The sequence below is a fragment of the Antrostomus carolinensis genome, unplaced genomic scaffold (assembly GCF_000700745.2).
Source record: "Antrostomus carolinensis isolate BGI_N321 unplaced genomic scaffold, ASM70074v2 scaffold1257, whole genome shotgun sequence".
NCBI lineage: Eukaryota > Metazoa > Chordata > Aves > Caprimulgiformes > Caprimulgidae > Antrostomus > Antrostomus carolinensis.
This window is the reverse complement of record NW_010329252.1, coordinates 53,260-77,056: the sequence shown is the minus strand read 5'-3', so window position 1 is coordinate 77,056 and position 23,797 is coordinate 53,260. Positions and strand designations below refer to the sequence as shown.

The following is a 23,797-nucleotide window of genomic DNA, read 5'->3' as shown; positions in this document are numbered from 1 at the left end:
AGCCAATTTACAGTGATCATCCTCAAACCAAGAGCAGTGTTGGAGGGAAAGGGACAACGGAGGAGAGAGCAAAGCAAAATACTCTTTCATTTTTAGTACTGCTGTTTAGTTTTAGAAACAGATGAATTTCTTCTTCACCCTCCTTAACAAGTGTAAGTTTCAGCTCCCCTCACCAGCCTTCTCAAGAGGTGACAGGCACGTCCAACATCTTTTATTTTTTGCAGTGGTGCACATTCAGGACACTCTATGCTCATTCCAGACAGATAAACATTTGGCCTACAGGTTTCACTTCTAGCACCAAGTATTTTTCTCCATCTTCTAAGCTCGCCTTGCAAAGGAACCTAGTTACCTTCTATCTTAAATAATCAGCACTGGGTACTGATAACCCTAGGTGTAACAAGGTGGAGGAAATATTTAAGGTATTACACAAGGAGATGTACCTATAAAGATGTACCTATAAAGATTTTAACTAAACACTCCTCAAAATCCTTACACTGAATATATCAGGCTGAAAAAGATTTAAGCCTTACCACCTTTATCTTCTTCTGTACTGACAATGGGCTATCATAACAAATGATCTTGTAAAACTAGAACTGTATTATATGATTACAAAGGTCTTTGCAATTTTCTGGTATCCATGATAGGAATTCTCAAACTAGAGCCATGCAGCCTGCAAACTGCCTGGAGAGTTTGCTGGGCCCCTGACTTGCCACTTCCCATTTTCAGCCAGTGAACTGCACTAACAGAAATTAAGATATTCAGTACTTTCCTAATATTGCCTTCTAATACAGGAAACTGCTGTAAACACTCCAGGAGTTACATTTTCTTCTCACGAAAAGGAAGTGGTCTGCCTAACAGTTAATCATGAAGGTAGGTATTAACAAAATTATTCTGTTGGTCAGAAAAGTCTGATAACCAGCAAATCAAAGGAAGCATTTCTTCTTTCTTGGGTAGTCCAGAAGTCAACATCATAGACTAATACTTACTACACCTTTTCCTAGGTACTTAAAATGTTACAAGTGAAGAATTTTCCTGCCTTGATTATTACTCATGGCCATCCAATTGTGAAAGTTTTAAGCTGAATTAATTTAGAAAGAAAACTGTGTGTTTTCAAACACCACACTGTACGTGCAAAAAGAACAGCCAAAATCAAGCATTTCCAGTTCCAGTTTTTCAGGCAAGAAGATAAAGACAGTGATGCTACTGACTTATCTGACATACAGGATTAGCAACAAAAGAACAGAGAGTGTGCCCCCAAACTAGGAGGTCTGGCAGTGGGGATACACCATACTCTCAACTCTCTCCACCTGCCACTTATTCAATACCAGCTGTATCAGAGCAGACATCTGAGACCCACTGATCAGTCCAGAATCTGCCACCCTGACTCCAACTGAAGCTTTCCTGACCAACAGTTGTGTTGAAAAGGCAGCCTCTGAGTCTTAGCAAGGAAAGTGCAAGTACCAGAACCTACCTTTAGACAAAGGGACGCTCCACTTAGTACTGGCTGCCTGTACTGTCTGACAGCGCAAGCACATTTGTGCAGAAAGAACAGAACCTACCTTTAGACAAAGGGACGCTCCACCTAGTACTGGCTGCCTGTACTGTCTGACAGCACAAGCACATTTGTGCTGTTCTTTTTACTAGGCCAATGTGACTCTGGATATTAAGTCATGCTGGCACACACCTCTTTGTATGATAGAGTGAGCAATAACAAACTAGACACATGGCTGCAGACGGCCCTTCAGAGTTAAATCCGACTTGACTCAGGAGCTAGCTCCAAGTTTGAAAAGAAGATGCCAACAACATATTTGTCGTTTGTCCAGCATTAGCAAGACATGCTTCTAAATATATAAACTGCAACCCAGTATTATCTTGTGAGTTAAAAAAATGGTTGCGTAAGAGGCTGCAGGTTTTTTGACTTACCAGGAGATGGCGGCTGAATCTTAGGTTGTTTCTTAGTATCTCCAGTGCTGAAGACTTCCGGAGGGGGCTCCTCCCCTCGCTCAATCTTGCACTCGAAGGCAAAGAGGTACTGAATGTATTGTTTTTTCAGGGAGCTGGCTGCGCTGCTCGAAGTGCCAACGTTCAAGGTGGTTGCCAGCTCACGCCACTTCTTGTTTTTATTAACCTAGCAAAATAAATGGCAGAATCATTGGTTCACAGCAAAGTGGTTTGTTTAAGTCAGAAGACAAAAAAGGGGGGGAAGAAAAAAGCAAAAAAAAAAAAAAGCACTTAATGTCTTGGTTTACTTTTTTTATTTTCCTCTTTTAACTAATGCTCATTACTCCCACACACAGTAATGCATAGACAGCATTTACAGTTATAAAACCATTAAGGAACCTGCTGATAGCTACATAAAAAGCTTTGCTTGCGGAGAGTCTTCTGGATGATGCATCTTCCAAATGCCTTGCGCTCTTTCAGGGCCTATGCTCGTCAGTTAGCAATCCATCTCCAAGCAAATGCACGCTCGGTCTCCCTTCTCTCCGACACCCACCCGCACCCACTCCATTCTAATTAAAAAGCAGCTTCTAAAAACTAATTTAGAAAGCAATAACAGTGTTTTTAAGTGTTTGAGCATTGAGACGAAAAATAAATTTTTCTCAAAAATAGCCACCAGCTGTCAAACAGTTCAGCCTGCAATTCCTGGTTCAAGTCCTTTCACTTTAGAGTGTCTTGCAGGGACAGATCAATGATCCTTTGGCTAGATGAGACTAGATGTGAGGCAGAGTGAAGCGAGGCCCCTTAATTAATTAAGGCAGACTTCAAACACCCAGGGCTAGTCCAGCAATACTCTGTATTACAGTGCTGACTGCACAGCTCTGCTGCGAGTCTTGTTTGGAGCATAAGGCTGAAAATATCGAAAGCCTCTGTTCATGAGTTCCTCTAACACCGCTGTAATAACCATGAAGTTCATTTGTCACCCTGGATGATGCCACTGCCTTGCCCAGCTGTACCACTCCTAGCAGCCAGTATTTTTGCTGCAATACCTGATGCCCCAGAATTCACTCAACCACTTGTGCAATTGCTAGGTATGATCCAAGGAGGGGAGGCAGCTCTGAAATAAACAGGCTTTAAATAGCTGAGTATCTCAGCTTTTGTTGGGGAAGAATCCGATTCTTGCGAGCTACTTGCCCGGAGGCCTGAGATTTTAACGGCTCCAACTTAACTTGTACAGCTACAAAGGTTATCATTAGCCATACTGTTCCTAAGCCTGCGTGCCAGCAAAGGAAACATTTCTTAGGTTTCTCTCAGTGTTTAATAACACCGTAACTGCTGCCAGTCAGCAAAGATCTTTTGGGGATAGCATTAACAGCAAGCAGGTTGGCATGGCTATGCAAAGTGCCTTTATTTCTCTGGTACATCCTGCAAGAACTCAGGAGTTAAAGGAGACATGATTTTAATAAACTGCCCCTGTTGAGGCTTGAAATCCAGTTATACAGCCCTTTGTGCCTACTGACTTAGAGCTAAGTGGTGTGTAATGAACACATTGCATAATGCAAACAGAAACATTCATGCCTAAATGCCCAGTACATTGGCATTTAAAAGAAGACTGCCAACAGCTGGTCTGCTCATGTTGGGACTCCATCAATTGCAACTATTCAGACAAAGAACATGCACTGCTGCTGCACAGCTCCACTCCCTGTCACTCTCTGGGCAGAATCATGGGATGTGGAGTGCAGCAGTTGGAGCAACGGTTTGTTAGGAGAGGATCACACAGATGCACTTAAATAACCCTCAGTAAGCAAAACTCTGCACCTCTCAGTAACCCCAAACAGATAAACATGGTGACCACTCATGTGGGCACACCAGCAAAACCAGGAGTCTTTATTTTCAGTGTAAGTTTTTACCAGTACTGAAACACACACATTTGTAACTCAAGCTCTTTCAAAAATCAGTCTGTGTGAACAGTATTTATTCTTTAGCAATGCATACTGTCTGTCACGGTCCCAAAATAAAATAAATTTCCATAATAAGGAAATATTAATGACTCTCTAGAATATTCCATCTACCCCCCATCTTGCTTAATTTTTGGTGCTAAGATCATACTATGGGCACCATCACGTGGTATGAGGCAGAGCAGCTGCATGATACGATTTACCTGTAATAAAGTTTCTGAGCTAAAAGTAATCAAATCTTTATGATGCTGGGGGGCATGAGCTGATCACTAAAAACGTCAAGATAACATCTCTTACCCATATACAGCATTTAACAAGTGGCAAGGTGAACTATATTAGGTTTCTCTGCCTTCCTTTAATAACAGGACTAGCTAAAACCTCTGGACTTGAAGGGCCAATGATATAATTCTATAGTCAAATCCTATGTTCTATTCAAAATAGCACTGAAAACGGTACTAATTGATGTTGGACTTTTCTTGAACTAACCATACGGATTATCAAAATGTGCTCTCTTCCTGAGGATCTGGTTTGTTTGCCATATTTCTGAGCTCAGATTTTGTAATCAGTGTAAAATTATATCTATTTAAGTATCAAATATTATCTGTTTTATATTAAATACTGCATATACATATTTATCTACATAGCTATGTTTAAGACCTCACCTTGCAAAGCACTGAACATCCACAGATGTCATTAAATCCACAGAAAATTGAGTCTCAACACTCCACAGTAGCTTCTAGCACCTAGCTAGAGTGATCCCCTAGGTGCAAGGCATGCTTTGTAAAAGCATCAGGCAGAGATTTCAAATTACCGAATCTAAGGCTGCAAATACTGAACGTTTTCTCCTGCTTTCCCTTTTGATGGTGCTAGACAATGAAACATTTAAATTTGCTCTGTGGTGGTCCATTTTACAGAACTCACAAGTAATTTCCAAACACCCCTTTGCAAAACTTCCAGTTAACTGGTGAGAACACAAATCAAAGCTTCTTTCTCCCACATGTGACTTTTCCATTCTCAGCTCTTCCTGCTTTCATTTTCCTTCATCTCAATTAAGTAATTCACCTTTTCCTTGTAATCATTATGTTTGTAAGGCAACCCAAAATAACCTGTAAACATTTTCCAAACACAGGGAAAGCACATTCTGTATCTAAGAAATAAATGCACCCCACAGAGGTATTCAGTGATCAAAGGTTTGGGATGAAGGACTGTGTTTCAATAATGTATCTGCCAGTTCTCTGGAGAGATGAACTAATTTGTCCTAGAGGCAGTATCCTTATCTGGGAAGGATAGATTTCAAAATCTCCTTTTCCTTTCAGGTTTATCATCTGTTTCTTATTTGTAACTTTGATTCAACTGCCTTTTGCGCTTTTCTTCTCATAGTGGCATTACTGGATTCCCCTGAAGAGGTAACAATTTCATCTGTCTATAGAAGTGGTCAATTTTGATTCAGACTTTTGGATTTTTAGGGCAATTATGCAGCCAAAAATGAACTCTAGACAATACCAAAGCACGAAACTCTATTTTCTTCAACAATGTTGTCAGGGCTGAAAATGTAATGGTGTAACCATCAGGAAATACTTGAGAAAAAACACGCCTATCGCCTTTCCAAAAGGTTCACTTTCATGCACCACTTCTCACCTGTGCCAAACCTCCAATCTCTTTGACGCAGACATAGAGCCTGAACAGGTCCAGGGGCTTCTTGCCCACAGCTGGCAGACTGGCCACGGGCGTGCCCCTCTCCTCCATGAACGTGAGGTACCGATCTACCCACATCTTGCGCTCCGGCTCATTTCCTAGTTCATAGACTTTTGTGATCTTCTCTCCAGTTGTGGTAGAGGAACTTGACTTCTAAATCGCAAGAAGAAAAAAGAGTTGGGGGAAGGGTGGGAGGGGGAGGGAAAAGAAAGTAAGAAACTCACAACACTGAAAAAGAGAAGATGTCAAACAAACTAAAGCTATCACACAACAGTCAGGAATGAAGGCTACTAGTTCAGGCACAAACAGTACATTCTGTCCATATACGGAAAATTCAGCTTTTTAAATAAAGGGCCCAAACTCCCCATTTTCATATTTCTTTCACTGATGTGAACTTTGGATCCCAGAAGGCAAGTTTCTGATGTTGCCTCATGTCATTTTAAGAAGAGGTAGCTTTCACATAGTGCTTCTCATCCACTTATCTCAAACTGCTTTGCAGGCAGTAATTTGGGTAAAATTAAAAACAAGTTTGTCCCACACAAGTTTATACAATCCTAAAACCAAACCAAATCAACCCTCTCCTTGCCCCCCAAAAAGGGGCTAGAAAACCTGAAAGTGTTCCTCCAGAACAGAAACTGCACAAAAGGAGTCTAAAGCTTGAATCATCACAAACTACTACTCCGAGGAGTAGTACTCTTTTTAGAGAGTCACAAATGGTTATGCTTTACTACCTCTTCACACCACTGCTGGCCAAAAAGCAAGATGAGCAAGGGTGCCTACAGTACAAGGAGACGAGTGGCAACACTCTTTGTGAAATGCCAATTAGCTGCCCGAGCCAATAATGCTTATGAGTAGCTACTACCCTCCTCCCCTGGAAGAGGACAGAAGATAGGCATCTCACATGTCCTGCCTTGCAAGGAGAACGTGTATAATGAATGACCTGGGAAAACCAGGGATACACAGCAGTCAGAGCCAGAACCACCACCAGGAAAAGTGAAAGAGGTGAAAAGAGCAGAATTCTTTCTCCCATGGCAACAATGCAGGAGTGAACCTGTCCTGCTGCTATTTGGGCTTTATAGCTACGGAAAGCTCACGTTATCTTGATGCCCTTCTCTTCTCTATGTGGAGATGGCAGAAAGCACTGAGGCTGCTATGTAAGCTGTAACTTCTCACCATATGTTTTCTGTGCAATGTAACCTGTGAGCTGGGCTCTGTGCCATGTGTGGATGGACTGTGGCCTGTCCAAGCTGCCTCTGACCTGAGAGCAGAGAGGGGCTGCTGCTACTGCAGGAACACCCTCCTGCCTGCAGAAGGTGAAGCGATTTCCTCAGCAGTGGAAGACGGGAGTGGTTCAGAATTAAACATAAGAGAAGAAGATTGATACAAAGCTTTGGGAAAGGAACCAAATATGTGAAGGGAAACATATCCTTTATGTCTGTATAGTACAATCCCACTTCGCTGTTGATGGCAGTAGACACTTCTTTAAACTCATCAAGTCAATCACTCTATCCTTCCTTTGCCTTTTCCTTTTCCTTACTCTGAATAGGAGACAGCACTATTCTGAAGTAACAGGAACTTATTTCTAGTTGAACATCTCTAAAGAAGACCCCAGCTGTACCTCACGGATGCTACAGAACCACCACTTTGTCCATGTCCCCACATAGCGCTGGTGGGGACTGGCACTAAACACCATGAAATATGCAGTGGGGTAGCATCCAACTGCCAATGATTTTAAAAGCATTGCCACCATTCATCTTGCATGTTAGCCTAGAAAATATGACAGGCTCTGTATCTCCCTCCAGCCATTAGCTGAAACTTGGCAACACTGGAGGAGAGCCAGGAGAAAAGAGATGTGAAGCCAAAGGGGGTGACCCAGCATGAGCCATTGCTGTTCTTTCCAGTGAATGGGTATTCATTTTAATTAAATAAATAGCCTCCTGTAAGGTTTTCTGACTTGCTTCCTGATACTGTAACTTCTCTTGCAGTAGTCCTTCCTAACACACAGATATTATTATCTTTCTTACTTAGAAATGAGGTGCACTCCTGAACTTACTTCAGCCAGATTCAGTTGTGTTACAACTGCTACTAAAGTCAGAGTCAAGGCTGAATTTGTTTTACTAATACGCAGTGGTTGGCAGGAAAGTACCTTCGACACGAGTTCGGCAGATGACAGAATGAAAGCACAACTGATTCCGTAATGGCAACCAGTTTACACAAAGCACCACGTGCTATGTATATATGGGTGTTCAAGGGTATCACTTTAACTCTTTTCAACAAATACACTTTGTCAAAGATTTTTTTGGGGGTGGGTGGAGAGAGGGAAGCAGGCAAGTCATGTTTCTACTAATTGATTTTGTACTGAGAACAGATACACGATCACATATGCTTGAACAGCTGAATGAACTGGAGTTGCCCCACTACCAAGTGCAGCCAGAACAAAGTTACTCTGCTGCTCATCAGAATTAATTTTAATTCAACACTCATGAGGCTACAGAACTCTAATAAAAACGAAGGTGGGAAATTTCAGCTTTTACCCGGTAAATTTTGTACGTGTTTATATTCTAACTTATGAGGCAACAAAATAGTTTCTATTTCATTTTTATGGTAGTTCACAATTAAGAATGTTCAGATTTACCAGTTTTACATTTTCATTTTCATAAGGCAAGATTCTATTTTTCAAAATGGATTCAGAGCAGAATGGAAACCAGTTAAGAAATTTTCATTCTGGGTTTTTCTATGATACATCTCAAATAATGTTGCTTTTCAGCAGTGTGGCAGCAGGCTCTAAAATGACAGTATAATCTGAAAACTTTTCACAGCTTACATAAGGTACGAAGTGTTTCTTACTGTGTGAGCTTTCAGGTTGTCATGCTTTGTAAAATGGGTGCAATTTTCTTCTAAAATGAAATGTTAACTTTAGAAGAATGCACTGGAGGGAAGAATGCTATTCCTCAAGAGTAAAGATATTTTTCACTTCTCTATTTTTATAAATGTAAACATATAAAAATGACAGATATGTGCAAGCTAGTCTACACACAAACAAACTTCAGTTCCACACAGGCAGGTTCAGCTGGAAGCCTAAATCTGCCTATAGGTAAATGTTAACCCTCAGAAAATAAGGGTTTATTACAAAAATGATCCCAGAAACACACTGTTAACTAAAATGAGTGCATGCTGGGCAATGCTGGAAGAATACAGATCACAAGCTTCTGTTGGGTTTGTTGATACTTTTGGTGCTAAAAGAATGCTAGTGCAAGCATGTGGCACACACCTTTACCAATTTATTTGTATCCTACTCTGCCCTCAATCCCTAGCACTCTTCTACATTATATGACTGGCCATGTTTAAATGGGTGATTTAAAAACGCCACCAAAGTATGTGGCTACCAAAGCCAACTCCCATATTAAATCTGTTGAGCCCCATACTTTATTTTCAATACACCTACCAACTATTAAAACTGCATTATATACAGACCCTGGTATGGTAAGTCTGCAGAGTCCTTCAGAGCAACACAAATTTCTGTAGGAGCTCTTTTCAAATTAAGGCAGTGGGCAGTTGTTTCTGTACATATCTTAAAGCACCTGTATTTATAGAACTATCTACTGTTCACTTCTCCCACTTCAATAAAGAATTTGCCAATATTACATTTATTACACAGACCTATTTTACTATAGAACAGAGTGTGCATACACAGGCAGCAAAAACTGTCGAAGTCCAGTCTCTGGCAGAGGCTTTTGCAGGACAATCCTCTGTCAAGACTTCCTCCTGAAGGACTCTGCAGAGCTCTCACAGCTACTCCCATGGAGATACAGTACTATTTAGGTGTATCCACTGTCATGTTCATGGGTACCTATGGACAGTGAACAGCATTTTATGGGGTTTTCATAACCTACTGTTTTATTCATGTTGCAGTGACCCTGCATAGTTCACACTCACACTTGGTATTTCTCTTTTAGAATTTTAAAGCTATCTTGACACTGCCAGGGATGCACACTGTGTGCAAAATTAGCACAGCAGAAGTGTCCTTTTACTGATGTACCTGAGAAGCCCTCAAATCATAATGTTCAATTCCTTCTCCACATTTTCTCATGCCTCACTTCCATATAAAACTGCTGAAAGAGAGGATTCACTTAGTAGGATCACAAGGATACTGTGAAGCGAAGCACAGACCATTCACCCTTGCTTTTATCCTCTGCTAGAATGGAGAAGTTGTAGCACGTGAAGCAGCTTTGGGATTTAATGAACAAATTCAGGCTGTTTTCAAGTGTAACAGAACACCTGCAATCAATCGTTCCAGTCTATGTCAGGCTGCTGTTGAAGTTGATGAAGTTATCCAATGCACTGGCTGGCCTTCATAGGGAAAAAGGGATCAGCTAATTTACAGCACTTATTTATCCATATCTATGTCCCAGGAAGCTAACTGAAGCTAAAGATGGAGCATCATTTGGACAGAAAGGCATTCAGAAGAAATTGAAAGCACAAACTTTCTCAATTTACTTTTCCAATGCTATACTGTGGCATATTTACATGGCAAAAACTCCATACGTGTTCACCGTGACTCCAGGATTTGTTACACAGTTTATGCAATGAGCTCAGGAACACACTATCATTTGGTAGAGGAAGAACTCAATGTGTTACACTGCCCGTGCAATAACTCTCTTGCTTTCCTCCAGAAAATTGCCCAAACAAGCAATACCCAAAACATTACTACAAAGAAAACTAACAGTTTTTGGTACCACACTTTCAGATATACTGTTAAGAAGAAGATGGGACTTTGTGGGAACAAGTAACACCAGCTGCCTTCTGAGACTCAAAGTCGCTGCCAAATAAACATCAAAACATTAAGGTGGTGCATTTCATGCCATGCTGTCCCTTTGCTCAGGGGATTCACTAGATGTCTGGTTTTTGGATGGGTAGATCTTTTTTCCCTGCAACTGGCCTTCCTGTTTGCCCTGAGACATACTCTTCAGTGTATCACTTTGTGAAAATTAAATCGTTATCAAAGATTTGTTGCTAATTTAAGTGCATATTAACATTGGAAAAAAACTCTTTTATATTCCTCACAAGAATATATTTCAGTATTTTTCTACAGAGAAATTATGATCATTACTACTTTTGGCAGAAAGAAAAAAAAAAACAGGAACAATATATATTTTTCAAACTAAAAAAAAAAAACCCAAAGCAAAAATGACCAAGCTGACATTTGGTCCCCATAGGCCACATCAGCTTATGTCTGCATTCTCTTTTCTATATATGTATATAGATTTTTTAAGTGTATATATACAGATATACATATGATGAAATTCATTTTCAGCTCCACACATCTCTCTCAGGTTTTCCTTTACAACCTGTATGAGAATGACTAAACAGTGTTAATCTAAAAAATAGTTTTCTAAAAACATATATGCATCATCTTTTTTTCTACCTGCAATCTGGGTTATTTCAAAACAACTGAATGAAGCACATCAGAAACAATTTTGGTTTAGACTGTGCCCTGATAACCTAATGACTGTATTTCCAAATACACAATTCAAAATTTAAAATGTTTCAAAAATACACATGGTAGCTTTTTTGTGGTGCTCAGCCTACAATTTAAACTTTGATGGATATTAATTTCAACATGTTTTGGTTTGGTTTTGTTTTGTTTTTTCTAAATAATCCTAGCAAAGACCAAGTGCAGCAACCAGAGTGAAGTCAGTTGTGTGAAGGAGTTTGGGCCCAGGAACAGAAATGGAATTGTCCTTAAACAACACAGTCAGCATGCTGGGAAGCTGATACATTACAGGAAGGATGTTTTCTTCACAACAACTGCTGTATTACCAGACAGCACACTTGCATGATGCACGCAATTTTACTCTTTCTTATTTCAAAGTACTGTTGGACAAATTTTGCCCTTGGATAAGCACACTCAGGCCCCACTGAAGCCAGGCAGTGGAACTTATAGTCATGTGTCCGAGAGCAGAATTTGTACCCATTGTTATCAAGAAAGAAAACTGTTTAGTGGATAAATAATGAAGAAAAGGAATTTACAAAACAAACAAGCAAGCATTAAAATATAATTAATTACAAAAAAATAAACAAAAAACAAAAAAAACAGAGCCACTTACAGGGCTTGATGGAGTCTTTGGCCAGCCTGGGCTGCTAATGCTATCACTTTCATCTCCATGAAATGAGGAGATGCTAGCAGAGCTTGGGGACATTGGGGAAGGGACTGGCAGGTTGCCTGGGGTTGGGGGCTGAGAAATACCCTGAGAGCTGTAGCTATCCTGTGGTAGAGGAATAAAAAAAAAAATAATATGACAAAGGCAGGGCAAACTTTATTAAAAACAAAAAAAATACATCCAGTTTAACAGATTGACCAATTTTTATATATAAAATATATATAAACAGAGAGACACATACAGAAAACACACACATATATAAATATATTTATATATATATATAAAAGGTATTAAAACAACATTGTTAATTAGTATAATTTGGAAAGTTTGCTGGATGCTTGGCTAAAGTCACTAAGCCACCATGCTTATTTCAAGCTCACATGGAATGCTAAGCATGGGTTTCCCCTTATGAAAGAAAGAAAAAAAACAAGCCGTTCACCTTATTTTATTAAATAAGGCAGGAAAGCAAAATATTAAAGTATGTTGCTGCTGCTGAGGCGGCCAAAACAGGAAGCTATAACTGAAGGCAGAGAAAAATGGCTGCAAGTATTGAAACCAGGCAAGACCCTTCTTTCCCACCCACCTGGCACAGCCGAATCCCCACGCAACTTTTGGCTTGGGTTGCTTTGCCACCGCAAGTTAAAATGCCGTAAGAACTAGTAACTTTCAGATCCACACAATGAAGGAAAAAAGAAAAAAGAAAAAAAAAAAAGAAAAGAAAAAAGAGATTGCACGTGAATTGAAAGGCATGCAGGAAAGAACAGAAGTGGGTAGGCCAAAACCAGGAGATGAAGGACAACACAGCAGACTTCTGCGGGCTGAACCAACACCACGTGCGGAGGTGGTAAATACCTTTGACTTGCTCTCGGGTTGGGGGGGTCCTTCTTCTTTGCCATCTGCTTTGAGAGGAAGGGGTAGTTTGGACTCACCAGGTGTCATCATATCTGCAAGACCCATAGGTGCTAATCGAAAACAGGAGAAACAGTTAAGCATGACTACGTTTGGCTTTGTAGGAAAAAACACGCTTCCTGCTGTAAGACTGCGGCGACACACGACGCAGAGGTTATCCCACCTCTGTCCTGTTATTCTAGCGTCCGGAAACCTGGAAACCTCTTCAGTTGAAGTGAGGAAATAAAAGAGAATGAACGAGGGGAAAACACAAGCACCATGCAACAACAACGACCACTTTGCACAGTAAAACTCATTCTTCATGCTGCTGGTGGTCTTCAGCTGTCTCCACATTTGACCACTACATCTTAACAGAACAGTGTCTATTTTAATAACTACTACACCTTCTCTTTAGCAACAGACAAACGTAAATGAAAATGATGTGCATATTGCTTGCAATGTTGAATCCAAGAAAAAGTTGCATCTCTATTAAGGCTGGTGTCCAGCAGATAATTCCTGCCCCTACCGACTTCAGTATGAATGGCTCAGCCATTGTGAGCCTTAACTACCGAATTACAAGCTGTAAACTCCACTCTGTTGGAGAACCAAAATGAGGTGGGACTATAACGAATGCACAAATGTGTATCTCTGATAATGGCACACAGTTGCTTCCCAGGGGTGTGAGTAGTTTAAGGGGTTTTTTTATTTGAAGATGCAAGTGCTAAGTATAGCATTATTGCTGCAGAGCTGCTGGGTTCCTGGATTTCTAGAAAGATGCAAGAAGAAACATTCAGATAAATAGACAGAAAATACTGGGCAGAGCAGATGCTAGGAGGTGCCACGACACTGAATCAATGCAAATAACCAGAGAACAACAGCAAGACACCAGGTGATTCTTCCCCTGCAGAAAACCATGTGCACAGCATGTGTGAAAGACTGGATTATCTTCTCTTTTTACTCCCCCACATGCCATTCTTTCAAAGAAGGATCTGAGATTAAAAAAATACAGGACAGAATAACTGAAAAGGCAATAAAAAGGAAAATCCCAAATTTAAAATTTTAAGAATTGGCAAAGCATCGTTGTTAAAAAAAAAAAAAAAAAATCTGATCATTACCAAACTAGCGTGTCTCTCTGTAAAATGACAATGCTGGCTTGCACTAGGCAGCAGGCACACTGCATAGCAAGCCAAAGATAGGAGGGGGAGAAGAAGCTTTAAAAATACTTCACAGATTGCCCACTACAAAATGATTATTGCACATATTCATGTATTACTATGTTTTAGAAAATAATTAGTTTTAATTACAGCAGTGAGAGCATGAGCAGGACTCTGGCGAATACGCTGGCAAGCTTTGCAGTGCTAATTTGCTAATATCTTTAGCATCACTGCAGGTTGAGACTATGGGTCTGCCAAAAAAACCTACCCAACCATGTGCCACGTGAGTTTACAACTGTATGCTCAATATTCAGCTTTGAACCGACGGTGTTTTTCATGGGCACATTTTCTTGTTTTTTCAAAGCACATTTGTAGCCCAATCAAGCCCTTAAAGTCATCACAACATAAATCATAATTGAGATTTAAAAAAAACAACCCACAAAACTACTTGCAATACTTAAGACTTCAAGAATTGGAACAAAAAGCCTTTTTCAAGTGATGCAGCTGCAGAGAAAAATCTATTGGGATCAGCTAAAAATGTTGTTATTTTTATGTATGCGTGTGAAACCTCAACAAAACAGCCAAGCAATGTGATACTGGGAAGCCAGCATCCACTAAGCATTTCATTGGTAGGCATTTTGCCCTTCACTCCGTTTGAGGAGCTGGAGCAGCTTGTGACCACTATGAAGTGAAGGGTAGCAGCCTAACACATTTTAGTTTTGAATTCCACAGTTTAAAAAAAGGTTATTTTTCTTGCAGAGATTTCTTTTAAAAATACGTGTACAAAATGGTCAAATGTATACCACAGTCTGGTTTCAAACTGGGAAGCAGAACTGTCATATAAAATCCATTTTAACAGTTAGCACATTTCATGCTGTGAAAGCACTAAAAAAGAAGTCTTAGTTTTAGTTTCAAAGCAACCAAAGATGACCCTTCCCCCTTTAAAGCAATTTTAGAGAGGTCAAACAAAGCAAAGTTAGCTACCATGCTTCTTCACCAGAATTCTGCATGGCTAAATCCTCTGCTGATATCTCACTGTTATCTAGGCTGCACATCATATTTCTCTTACAAATAATATATAATTGTCTTGTCAGTGTGAGGTTAATGATTGGACTCTATGATCTTAAAGGTCTTTTCCAGTCTAGGCAATTCTGTGATTCTGTGCCCACTCCTGGTAGTCCTACTTCCATCAGAATTCATTTATAAAATCTTTTCTGGAGAGGTTTAAGTTAACACCTCATGTAAAGGGCAAGTAACTCTAGTCTGAAAATTACCACACATGAATCATGTTTACAAATGTAAAAATACCGATTCATTTTGGCTTTTGACTATTTATTGTTGGCATATGCAAATATAACTATCAGGAGCTGGAGACAATTATATAAAAAAAAAAAAGTTTCCCAAACTCTATTTCACTTTTTGTTTTAAATTATTTACTCCATCTACATCCTTTATTTCTACCTGTAAGAGGAGAACTGCAAGTATTTTACTAGCAAATTGCAAGGTTGTCTAGTTTCCTTATAGCTTTTACCTAAGATGCTTCCACAGCTACTTCTCTATCCACTGTTGAAATGCTGTTTCATAACTTCTTGCAAACGTACTCTCCAGTGATTTGCAAAGAGACATTCCTTCACTTTTTTTAGCAAAGCGGCACAGCAAGAACATTGTTTTGACCCTTTCTGAGCAGTGAAATACTGTTATTGTCACGAAACTGCTAAAATAAGACACAGTCTCTTTCTACACAGGTACTAATAATTCTGTGTGTGAAGTGCAGACCAAAGGATAAAACATTTTAGAGAAGAGGATAACAGGGAAATCTTGACTCAAAAAGTGTTGTAGCATTCTGTGAATAGGTTTCAAGTACTAGCCTCTGGCTTATTATAACAATTTAAGAGCTAGAATGATTTAAAAAAGCAAGTATGGGTCAAGGTCCTGAATTAACTATTCCACACTGAATTTCATGTACTCAAAGGCAGATACTGACATAAGCAAAACTGCAGCAAAGTATTCTTTTTTGCTAAAGGCTGCTCTATCAGTTGCAGAGGATGATGAAATACCATAGGAGCAGCAACACACAAACATTGTTTTTCTCTTTATTGCTAGTGCAATAAGAAATCGCACTCTACAAAACAGAATATTACATCCTTTGTAAGACATTCCTTCCTCCCTTCCACCCCTAGCACTCTCCCTCCTAAAAAAAAAAAGAGAAGAAAAAGAAAAAACAGTGAATTTGTGACTCATGTGGAGTTGGCAAGAGGATCCTCACTGCTTTTATGCCCACAGGAAAAACAGAAGAGGGACAACAGCACTGCCTGATGTCCTGCCAGGAATGACCATCCCCCTCCAGGGAAAAGTACAGCCCAGGAGCCTTATCTGAAAGGGACAAATGGGCCACCAAGGACCTCACTGCCACACCTCCTTTCTGCCAACCATGTCTCATCTGAGGGATGAGAAGCACATGTGGTCTGGGACGTGAGCATCTCTATGCCAGGAGCTGGCTTGATTACAGACACAAAACAACCATCTGATTATGGTCAATGCTTGTTTGGATACAGGTGATGGGATACTTCAGCTGTTACCAACTGCTGACATCCTCCAGAAAGTTTATTTAAATGTGTATTATATAATAGCTCATACAAAGATATGTATTAGAGCAAAAATAAAGTTAAATAAACAGAAGTTTTTCAGAAAAATAAATAATAATTCAAGCTACAAAAAATAATAATTCAGTAAATAATAATTCAAAAAATAATAATTCAAGCTGCAAAACAAAGAAATCCAATTTAAAAAATGATTCACATTCATAAATATGATTGCTTTCTCTATCAGAGGTTCATCCAAATAAATACAAATAAATATATGTGAAAATGTGCTGTATCTATTTTAAACATTATTTTTAAGAGCATCCTTTTAATTCCTTCAATGCAAATAACTTTTCCTGAACTTCATGTTTTATGTAAGTATTACAATGTTAAAAATTTGCTGGAATAAGAATACTCAGAAAATGGAAAGTTTCAGTAGGACAGAGGTAGTGAAATTAGGAAAGGAACCTCGTGGCAGTAAGGAGATTAATGCCTTTTTATTGTTTTGTTCACCTCCAGAGGTAGCAGAGGTTATGAGTGTCAGTTTCTGTGCAAGCACAATATGGAAATGTGTGAGAGCCAAACTCCGTACTACTTATTTTTAAAGATCATCTTCACCAGCATTAACAATGCTCACAGCATGAAATTATTATTTTATTTATGTTGAATTTTGCAACTTTCTTTTTTTTAATGTATTTTTAAAGCCTGAATATAAAAAATAGGAAAAAAAAGATAAAACATATATGGGAAATGGGAACCCATATAACAAAAGGATAGTGGAGGTTATACCATTTTTCTGAATGGCAGTTTGTTCCATAACTGTGAAGGGATTCTGATGCTTTTTCCTGAAGCTATTGGTATTGTTACAGATGGAATACTCTATCAGAAGGGATACTCTATCAGAAGGATCTATCTGCTTTGATCTCATAATTTCTGTGTTCCTGAGCTACCTTACATCAGCAGAAGCTGGCAATCTGTTGTTTGATCCACAGTCACTGTTGAAGTACCAGGATGTAGAACTGCAACACAATTTTCCTTTCAATTGTGACATTAATTACAAAAATAAAATAGAAAGGATCAACTGGTAATAAGGAGTTATAAATACTAACAAAAACGTGTGGTAAAATCAATGTTATACTTAGCTGTACTGAAGCTCCAAAACCATGCTAAAACAATCCCAAACAGCATCACCAATCTTCCTTTATTTTAGAGAGTAAAACCTAAAAGTGCATTTGATTAAAATGAATATAACTAAAACTTACCCTCCTCCCTCAAAACAGGCACTACAACTGCACTCTCCAAAACCCACACAATCAAGAAACCAACTTCTCCCTATTTCTAACTGTAGATTTTCATTTGCCTCTAACTGAAACCATAGTTGTTCCCGCTCAGGGCATGTGAACAAGTCAACTAATGCCCACCCTTGACTCCATCAGCAACCAACCACTCATTTGCATTTGTTTCTGGCCCTACACATGGAATGAACCCTGTTTTATCTGAAAGACATTTGACTTTACACCAGTGGGAAAAAGGCTCAAGAGCCAGACAGCTGAACTGGTGTTTGTGTCACAGAAAATGTCATTTTCAAGCCCGTAAGTAGGTATCACCTGCAAGGTCTCTACCTCATCAAATGTACCTCATCAAATGCAGGGCCAGAGCTGACCCTGGAGAGCTCCCCCAGCTCAAGACATTATCATTTTAAGTACTGTATTTGCACTTGTCTTAAGCTCAGCCTTTCATTTCTTTGACCCAAGCAGAAGGAATAGGGGGAAATGCAGCATTCCCACCGCATGTGCCCCCAGCAGTATATTCACACCTCATTTTCTCTTTGTGTTCTCCCTGTACCAACACAGTCTGTGTGCTCTTGGAGGCTGGCTGCATAAAGCAATACAGTGCAATCTCGATGCACTGTCTGCTCACACACAGAGGAAAAGAGGTGCACTGAACTCCTCTAGTTCATCTCATGCTTACTTTCCATTGGGTAATCTTTGAATTAATAAAACTGGAACAAAAGAAAACCTCACAAATGCACTGGCAGAAAAAACCCTGATAAATGTTTAAATTATTAAAAATCCAATATTTCAGAATGCATAACACAATAAAAAGAGTATGACTACCCCATACAAAAGACTGCTAGGATAAATGGCCTCGCATTGAACAGATTTCCACTGTATGAAATAACAAATGGCTGAATTATCTGAACAAAAAACCCTCTGTGAATCTTCCTTTAAACTGGTTATTCCTTAGGAATACATAAATCTTCTTAGGCAGGGCACTCTGCCATCTGTTTGCTGTTGGTTATTTTTGCAGCTCTGGGGGCCAAAGGAAAAGGGGGAAAAATTACTTCTGCTAATAGCAAAACAGAATTTATAGCACAGTTTCAATGCTCAGAAGTAATTTTATTTCAGCAAGCCAGACAAAACACATAACTACACAAACAAAACATAATATTACCTGGGACAGCTCTGGTGGGGGAAAAGCAAGCTATTATCTAATGCTCTTTTCAATAGCTTTTCCCTCTTCATCCAGACAGTGAAGTGTGCTGTCTGGACTAACCAACGGCTTCCAAGCCTGCACTAGAAAAAGCTTTTTTTTGGTTTCCCTTTTCTTTCCTTTTTATAAAATCTTAATGATTAAGAGCTTCCTTTCTGCTTCTTCTCCTAACCAAAAATGTAACATAATATTCTTGAAAAATAAGACACTGTTAAGTGTCTCAGGAGCTCCTATGTAGAGGAAAGAAACCCTCTAGACATACTAGACACTAGGATCTCACAGTGGCCATTTTCTGCCCAGGAAGCAGAGCAGGGCCATATAAAATTGACAGAGGAAGGAGGCAAAGGATGAAGGAACAAAACAAGCTAAGCAGGGCAGAGAGGAAGGTACTGAAGCACAGGCTCTTGGTAAGATACAATCTAGGTAGTAAGGCATCTCTAAAGAAACAAAAGTAAACTAAGAAACAAAAGCAAATCACCTTAGCACAGCCTACACAGCTTTCATAAAAACTTCAAAACACCCAACAATTCAAAAAGGACTAATGCAATCAGTAAAGCATGCACAGAAACTCCATGACTGGAATAACTATTTGGGAGGATTCACTTCAGGGTCACTGAAACTCCATCCAAACCCACCCCAATCAAATAACTGATCTTTACTGAAGTATTATCTTGATGGAGGATAATTGTTTGGAGTTCAAGCTGAATATGGACTATAAAGCACATTTGCACAGAATTACATTCACCTATCTTCAGTCACACACAAAGCTGCAAAGAATTCTAAATTCACAAGTCATGATATGAAGGATAAGTCCAGAAGCTAAATTGAATTTTTTTTTTTTTTTGCAAAAGGAAGCTATGATTAAATTTCTTATACTGATATTTAAATAAGTAAATGAAGAAACCCTATATATGGTTATAGAACAATAAATATGGCCTATGCTTTCAGAACAGAGTAATTATTTTATGTGCTCAACTTACAGCATCTTCAAGTCAGAGCAGGTGCTCATCTCTTTAAACCAGTACAACATTAAGTATCTGAAATTGCAATCTTGGGAAGTGAGACACTGAAAAGCAACAGCAGTCCCTTAAAAGATGAGGTTTTTCCCCTTCCCTCTCTTGCAGACACATATACACACAAATATCCGTAGAGTTGCTAGTCAACACCTACGTCAAACAGGGTCCGAGTGTTGCTGGAACTGTTCAAAACGTTGTACTCATCCACATGCTGTGCAAAAGGACTTAATGAAAAATGTGTAAGTTACTGTGCAAAAGAATGTGAATACCTTCACTTAGTTTTGAATCACGCCAAACTACCCAACAGGATCGAATCGAATGAAGAAGGCTGTCCCTCTGCCACCAGCCCAGGGCTGGTACCATTACACAGATTTACGGAGGAAGGCCACTGCTGAAAGGTTACCCACCATTACCTGTTGAACTGTTCACCATGTTGGGTGCCATGCTGTAAGGAGGAGCCTGCGGGTTCATCAAGCCGGAGCTGTTGTTCATCGGCTGAGTGTATGGGGAGCTGGAGCCCATAATACCGCTCTGATTCATGGCAGGAAAATTGCCTTGCCTACGAGAAGAAAAAGCACACACACGATGTCTCATTATGTACCTCATTGCTGAAGGTACCGTGGTTTGTCACAGAGTACATCTCCTATTGTTGGCAAATAGCTAAGGAGAAGCCACGCAATTAGTTCGTTTTACTTACATGGGGAGCTATTAGTCTTGAATTAGTTACCGTATATCTGAGACAGAACTGGACTGAACACAAATTTCAAGAGATGCATTAAGTGTCTTTATACATCACAACCAATCAGCAGAAAAATACAACCCTTATTATTTATCCTATGAGTACAGAGCAATGTGAGCAGGAGTCAAAATTAGAACCTAGGGCTAGCATAAAAAAATTTCAGCAAATTGCAAGTTTGACCATGTAACAGAAATCCTTGCCTGCCATAGCTTAAAAACCAGTGGAATGACCAGAAGAAAAACGGGTACCATGGAATCTGTTTCAGATTTCTGCATCTGATGTTACTGCACACACTTTGTTTCCTGTAAAGCACTACCAATGCCAGGGTGCAAAGGAGAAATTCAATTGCACGTGAGCATTTATCTCGAGCATAACTCATGACCTAAAGTGGCATTCACAAAACTCCCATTGAAATCATATACATGTAATTTCCTGCTTCTCCTCTTCCTCGAAACAGCTGTTAAAAAAATTAATAACACAACAGACATTCCCATTTCTAGTACTGACGTAGGACCCAAAGTCACTGTCATTTAGCAAACGCCATTAAAGTGACCATAGATGCGACTGAAGCACTGAATAAAATATTCCTCCTGTTGTAGATGCCATCTATGTCCAATCTTTAAAAAAAACATGTACATATTACACTTTGTTGAAACAAGAAACTTCACAACTATTTTGCTTTTGAAAATTAATCACATATCTGTATAATGCGTGCATAACCGAGACTTTAGTTTGGCTGAAAAACTGCCCTGAATGAAGCCCTTACCTAATTCTCCACACCTTCAGATGTGAAGATCTTCAGACCAAATATTTTTGAAGGTTAAACCTTATCTTAAGTTCTCTTAAGATACTCTTTAAGTTCTAAAAAGTATGCTTTGTACTTGACTTAGCAAATTCTAGATATAAACAGAGGTACAAGGAAGAAAATAATCAAATCAAAGTAAGGAGAATAACCCAATGTAACGCTTGATGACCCAACTTCAAAAATAACATTTTATGCTTTTAATCCATAATACAAATATATTTTCTTAGTATAGCTGGAGACTGCACATATTATGACATGTATATGGATATAGACTTCTACATATAAAATCACATATATCGATAAAAACACATGCAAAAATCTACTTGCTTGTATATTCATAGCCTACATAGGAAAATACAAAATTCAAACCTGTTTCTTCATTGTACCCCCTGTAAGTTTATGCTGTTTTTCCAAATAAAGGAGACAAGAAAGGAAGCACCCAGCCCTTTACATAGCTTTGGTACCTGTCTGTTTTTTTTCCTCTCACAAAAAACAAAGCACTTATTTTCATCCTACAGGTAGGGAATGCTGCACGTCTTGGTAGTAAGATGCAGTTTTGGTATAAATTCTACTTTTCATTATTATATAGTACTCAAACAAAACAGAAAACCCCCAAAACCCACTTCTTGTCTTCCCTGAACTCAGAGCAGATTCTTAACGCAATTGGCAGAAACAGATTTCTTTTTTCAGAGGTACAGGAGGAAGACCATTAAAGCACTATTTGGCCTAATTTTTCTTGACACATTGTGAATTTCTTCAAAGGAAAAGAGAACGTGTTATCTAAATAAAGCATCTTTTTCCAAGTCAGTTTTGTCCTTTGCTCTCTGAAGACAAACTTTTCTTCACTCTTGCAAAGAGGCAAAGGCTTTCTTTTGATATGAAGGAGACAGCTGCCATACAATGTCATTTCCCTGATGAAGCTTGCAATGAGGAGTGGAGGGAGAAGATTTAAAATGCACAGTGGTGCAATGCTCCAAGGGAAAATTACAAAGGGAAAAGAGAAGAGCAGGACCATTTGGCAACAACTTTAGAAGATTTCAGTCACATAATCGAGCTTTTCTTATGTAAATATTGTATCTTAAACACCCTCACCCCCCCTTTTTTAGCTGAAAATTGCTGTATTTCAACAAATGCAGTTAACTGATGTTATTTCTATGCTGGATAAGCAAGATCCTTTCCGTTACTGGCTATAGTTACTAGCAAAGATGATGAAAGTGTGCAAGCACATTTTTACACTTAAAAAAGAAGTAATTGATTTTGAAAGATTCTTTTATGGAGGCAGGCTGGGATTCTGGAAATTACAGAAGTCTCTACAGGTATCTATCGCTCTAATGTCCTTTTGCTTTAAAAATACACAGGAGATATGCACCTTGCAGGTAAGATGAAACTGGTCCTCACCTACTAATTTTTCAATGCTACTACTTCCTATAGCATGTGTATCTTCTAAGCTATGGGGCAGTTCATTGTCTCAAATTGAGGTACAACCTATTTCATGTTACTCACTATGGACATCAATCTCAATTGTAGTTCATGAAAGCGCACTGCTGTACAACAGCTTTAAATCAAAAAGTAGGAAACTATTTCCAGTTTAGATGGAGAGTGGAAATTAAATAAAAGGAATATACTAGCTTTGGCCAGGACAGCAAGAAAACAACTGAAGTCTAAAAAAATTGCTTCTGTACCCAGAAAGACCTGAATGGCAGAACCTAATTCTGAAATTTCATCTGGCAAGGCAATACATTTCCCTTTCATCCTCCCGTGTAATGCCACACTTGTAACGGACACAGCTCTCCACCTCTGGAAAGAGCCCAGCACGTGAAAAGACTCAGCACCATCCCTGGCAGAACTTAGTCCTTCCCTGGTCCCCTAGCACAGCACTGACCGCAGCACACATGAGCTAATTCAGTAACGCTGAAAGGCGACATCCTGTAAGAGTAAACGTTATTTTATCTTGAGACTGGATGCAGTGTGCAGTACAGAGCTCCTCCACATATTCTTCTGCTCTAAGATGCCTTGGAATGGAAAGTTTCTTTAGGGAGAAATAATCAGGCTTACTTCAGCCTTTAATTCTCACTCCACAGTGGGCCTCCTTTGAGTAAAGACTGCCGACTGTGACAAATTGTGCTGCATCAGTGCTAGAATATGAAGTGGAGTCCATTAAGAACTGAGCTGAGATCACCAAACTCATTTTGATTAACCTCCAGGTCACTAAACACTTATAAATATGTTACACAGCAGCTGCTAAACATATTTATATATGCTTAAGGTCACAGCATCATCTGTTGGTTGTTGGAGTTAAGTCAAAAATCTTACGTTTCCTTCTGTGCTGCTTTTAGTGAAGGCATATCCAACATACTATTTAAGAAGT

At 39.3% G+C, this 23,797-nt stretch overlaps 1 protein-coding gene across 1 annotated transcript in view; it reads right to left on the bottom strand.

Annotated features, from left to right (window-relative positions):
• Positions 1 to 318: 318 nt before the first annotated feature.
• Positions 319 to 23,797, bottom strand: part of LOC104528445 (AT-rich interactive domain-containing protein 1B-like) — a 63,038-nt gene continuing 39,559 nt past the window's right edge. Inside the window, exons 5-11 of the mRNA XM_010172456.2 lie at positions 20,299 to 20,444; positions 12,605 to 12,714; positions 11,699 to 11,857; positions 5,535 to 5,744; positions 1,920 to 2,128; positions 589 to 593; positions 319 to 341 (exon numbers count right to left, since the gene is read on the bottom strand). Coding sequence (XP_010170758.2) covers positions 319 to 341; positions 589 to 593; positions 1,920 to 2,128; positions 5,535 to 5,744; positions 11,699 to 11,857; positions 12,605 to 12,714; positions 20,299 to 20,444 — 862 coding nt within the window. The remainder of the gene's footprint in view (positions 342 to 588; positions 594 to 1,919; positions 2,129 to 5,534; positions 5,745 to 11,698; positions 11,858 to 12,604; positions 12,715 to 20,298; positions 20,445 to 23,797) is intronic.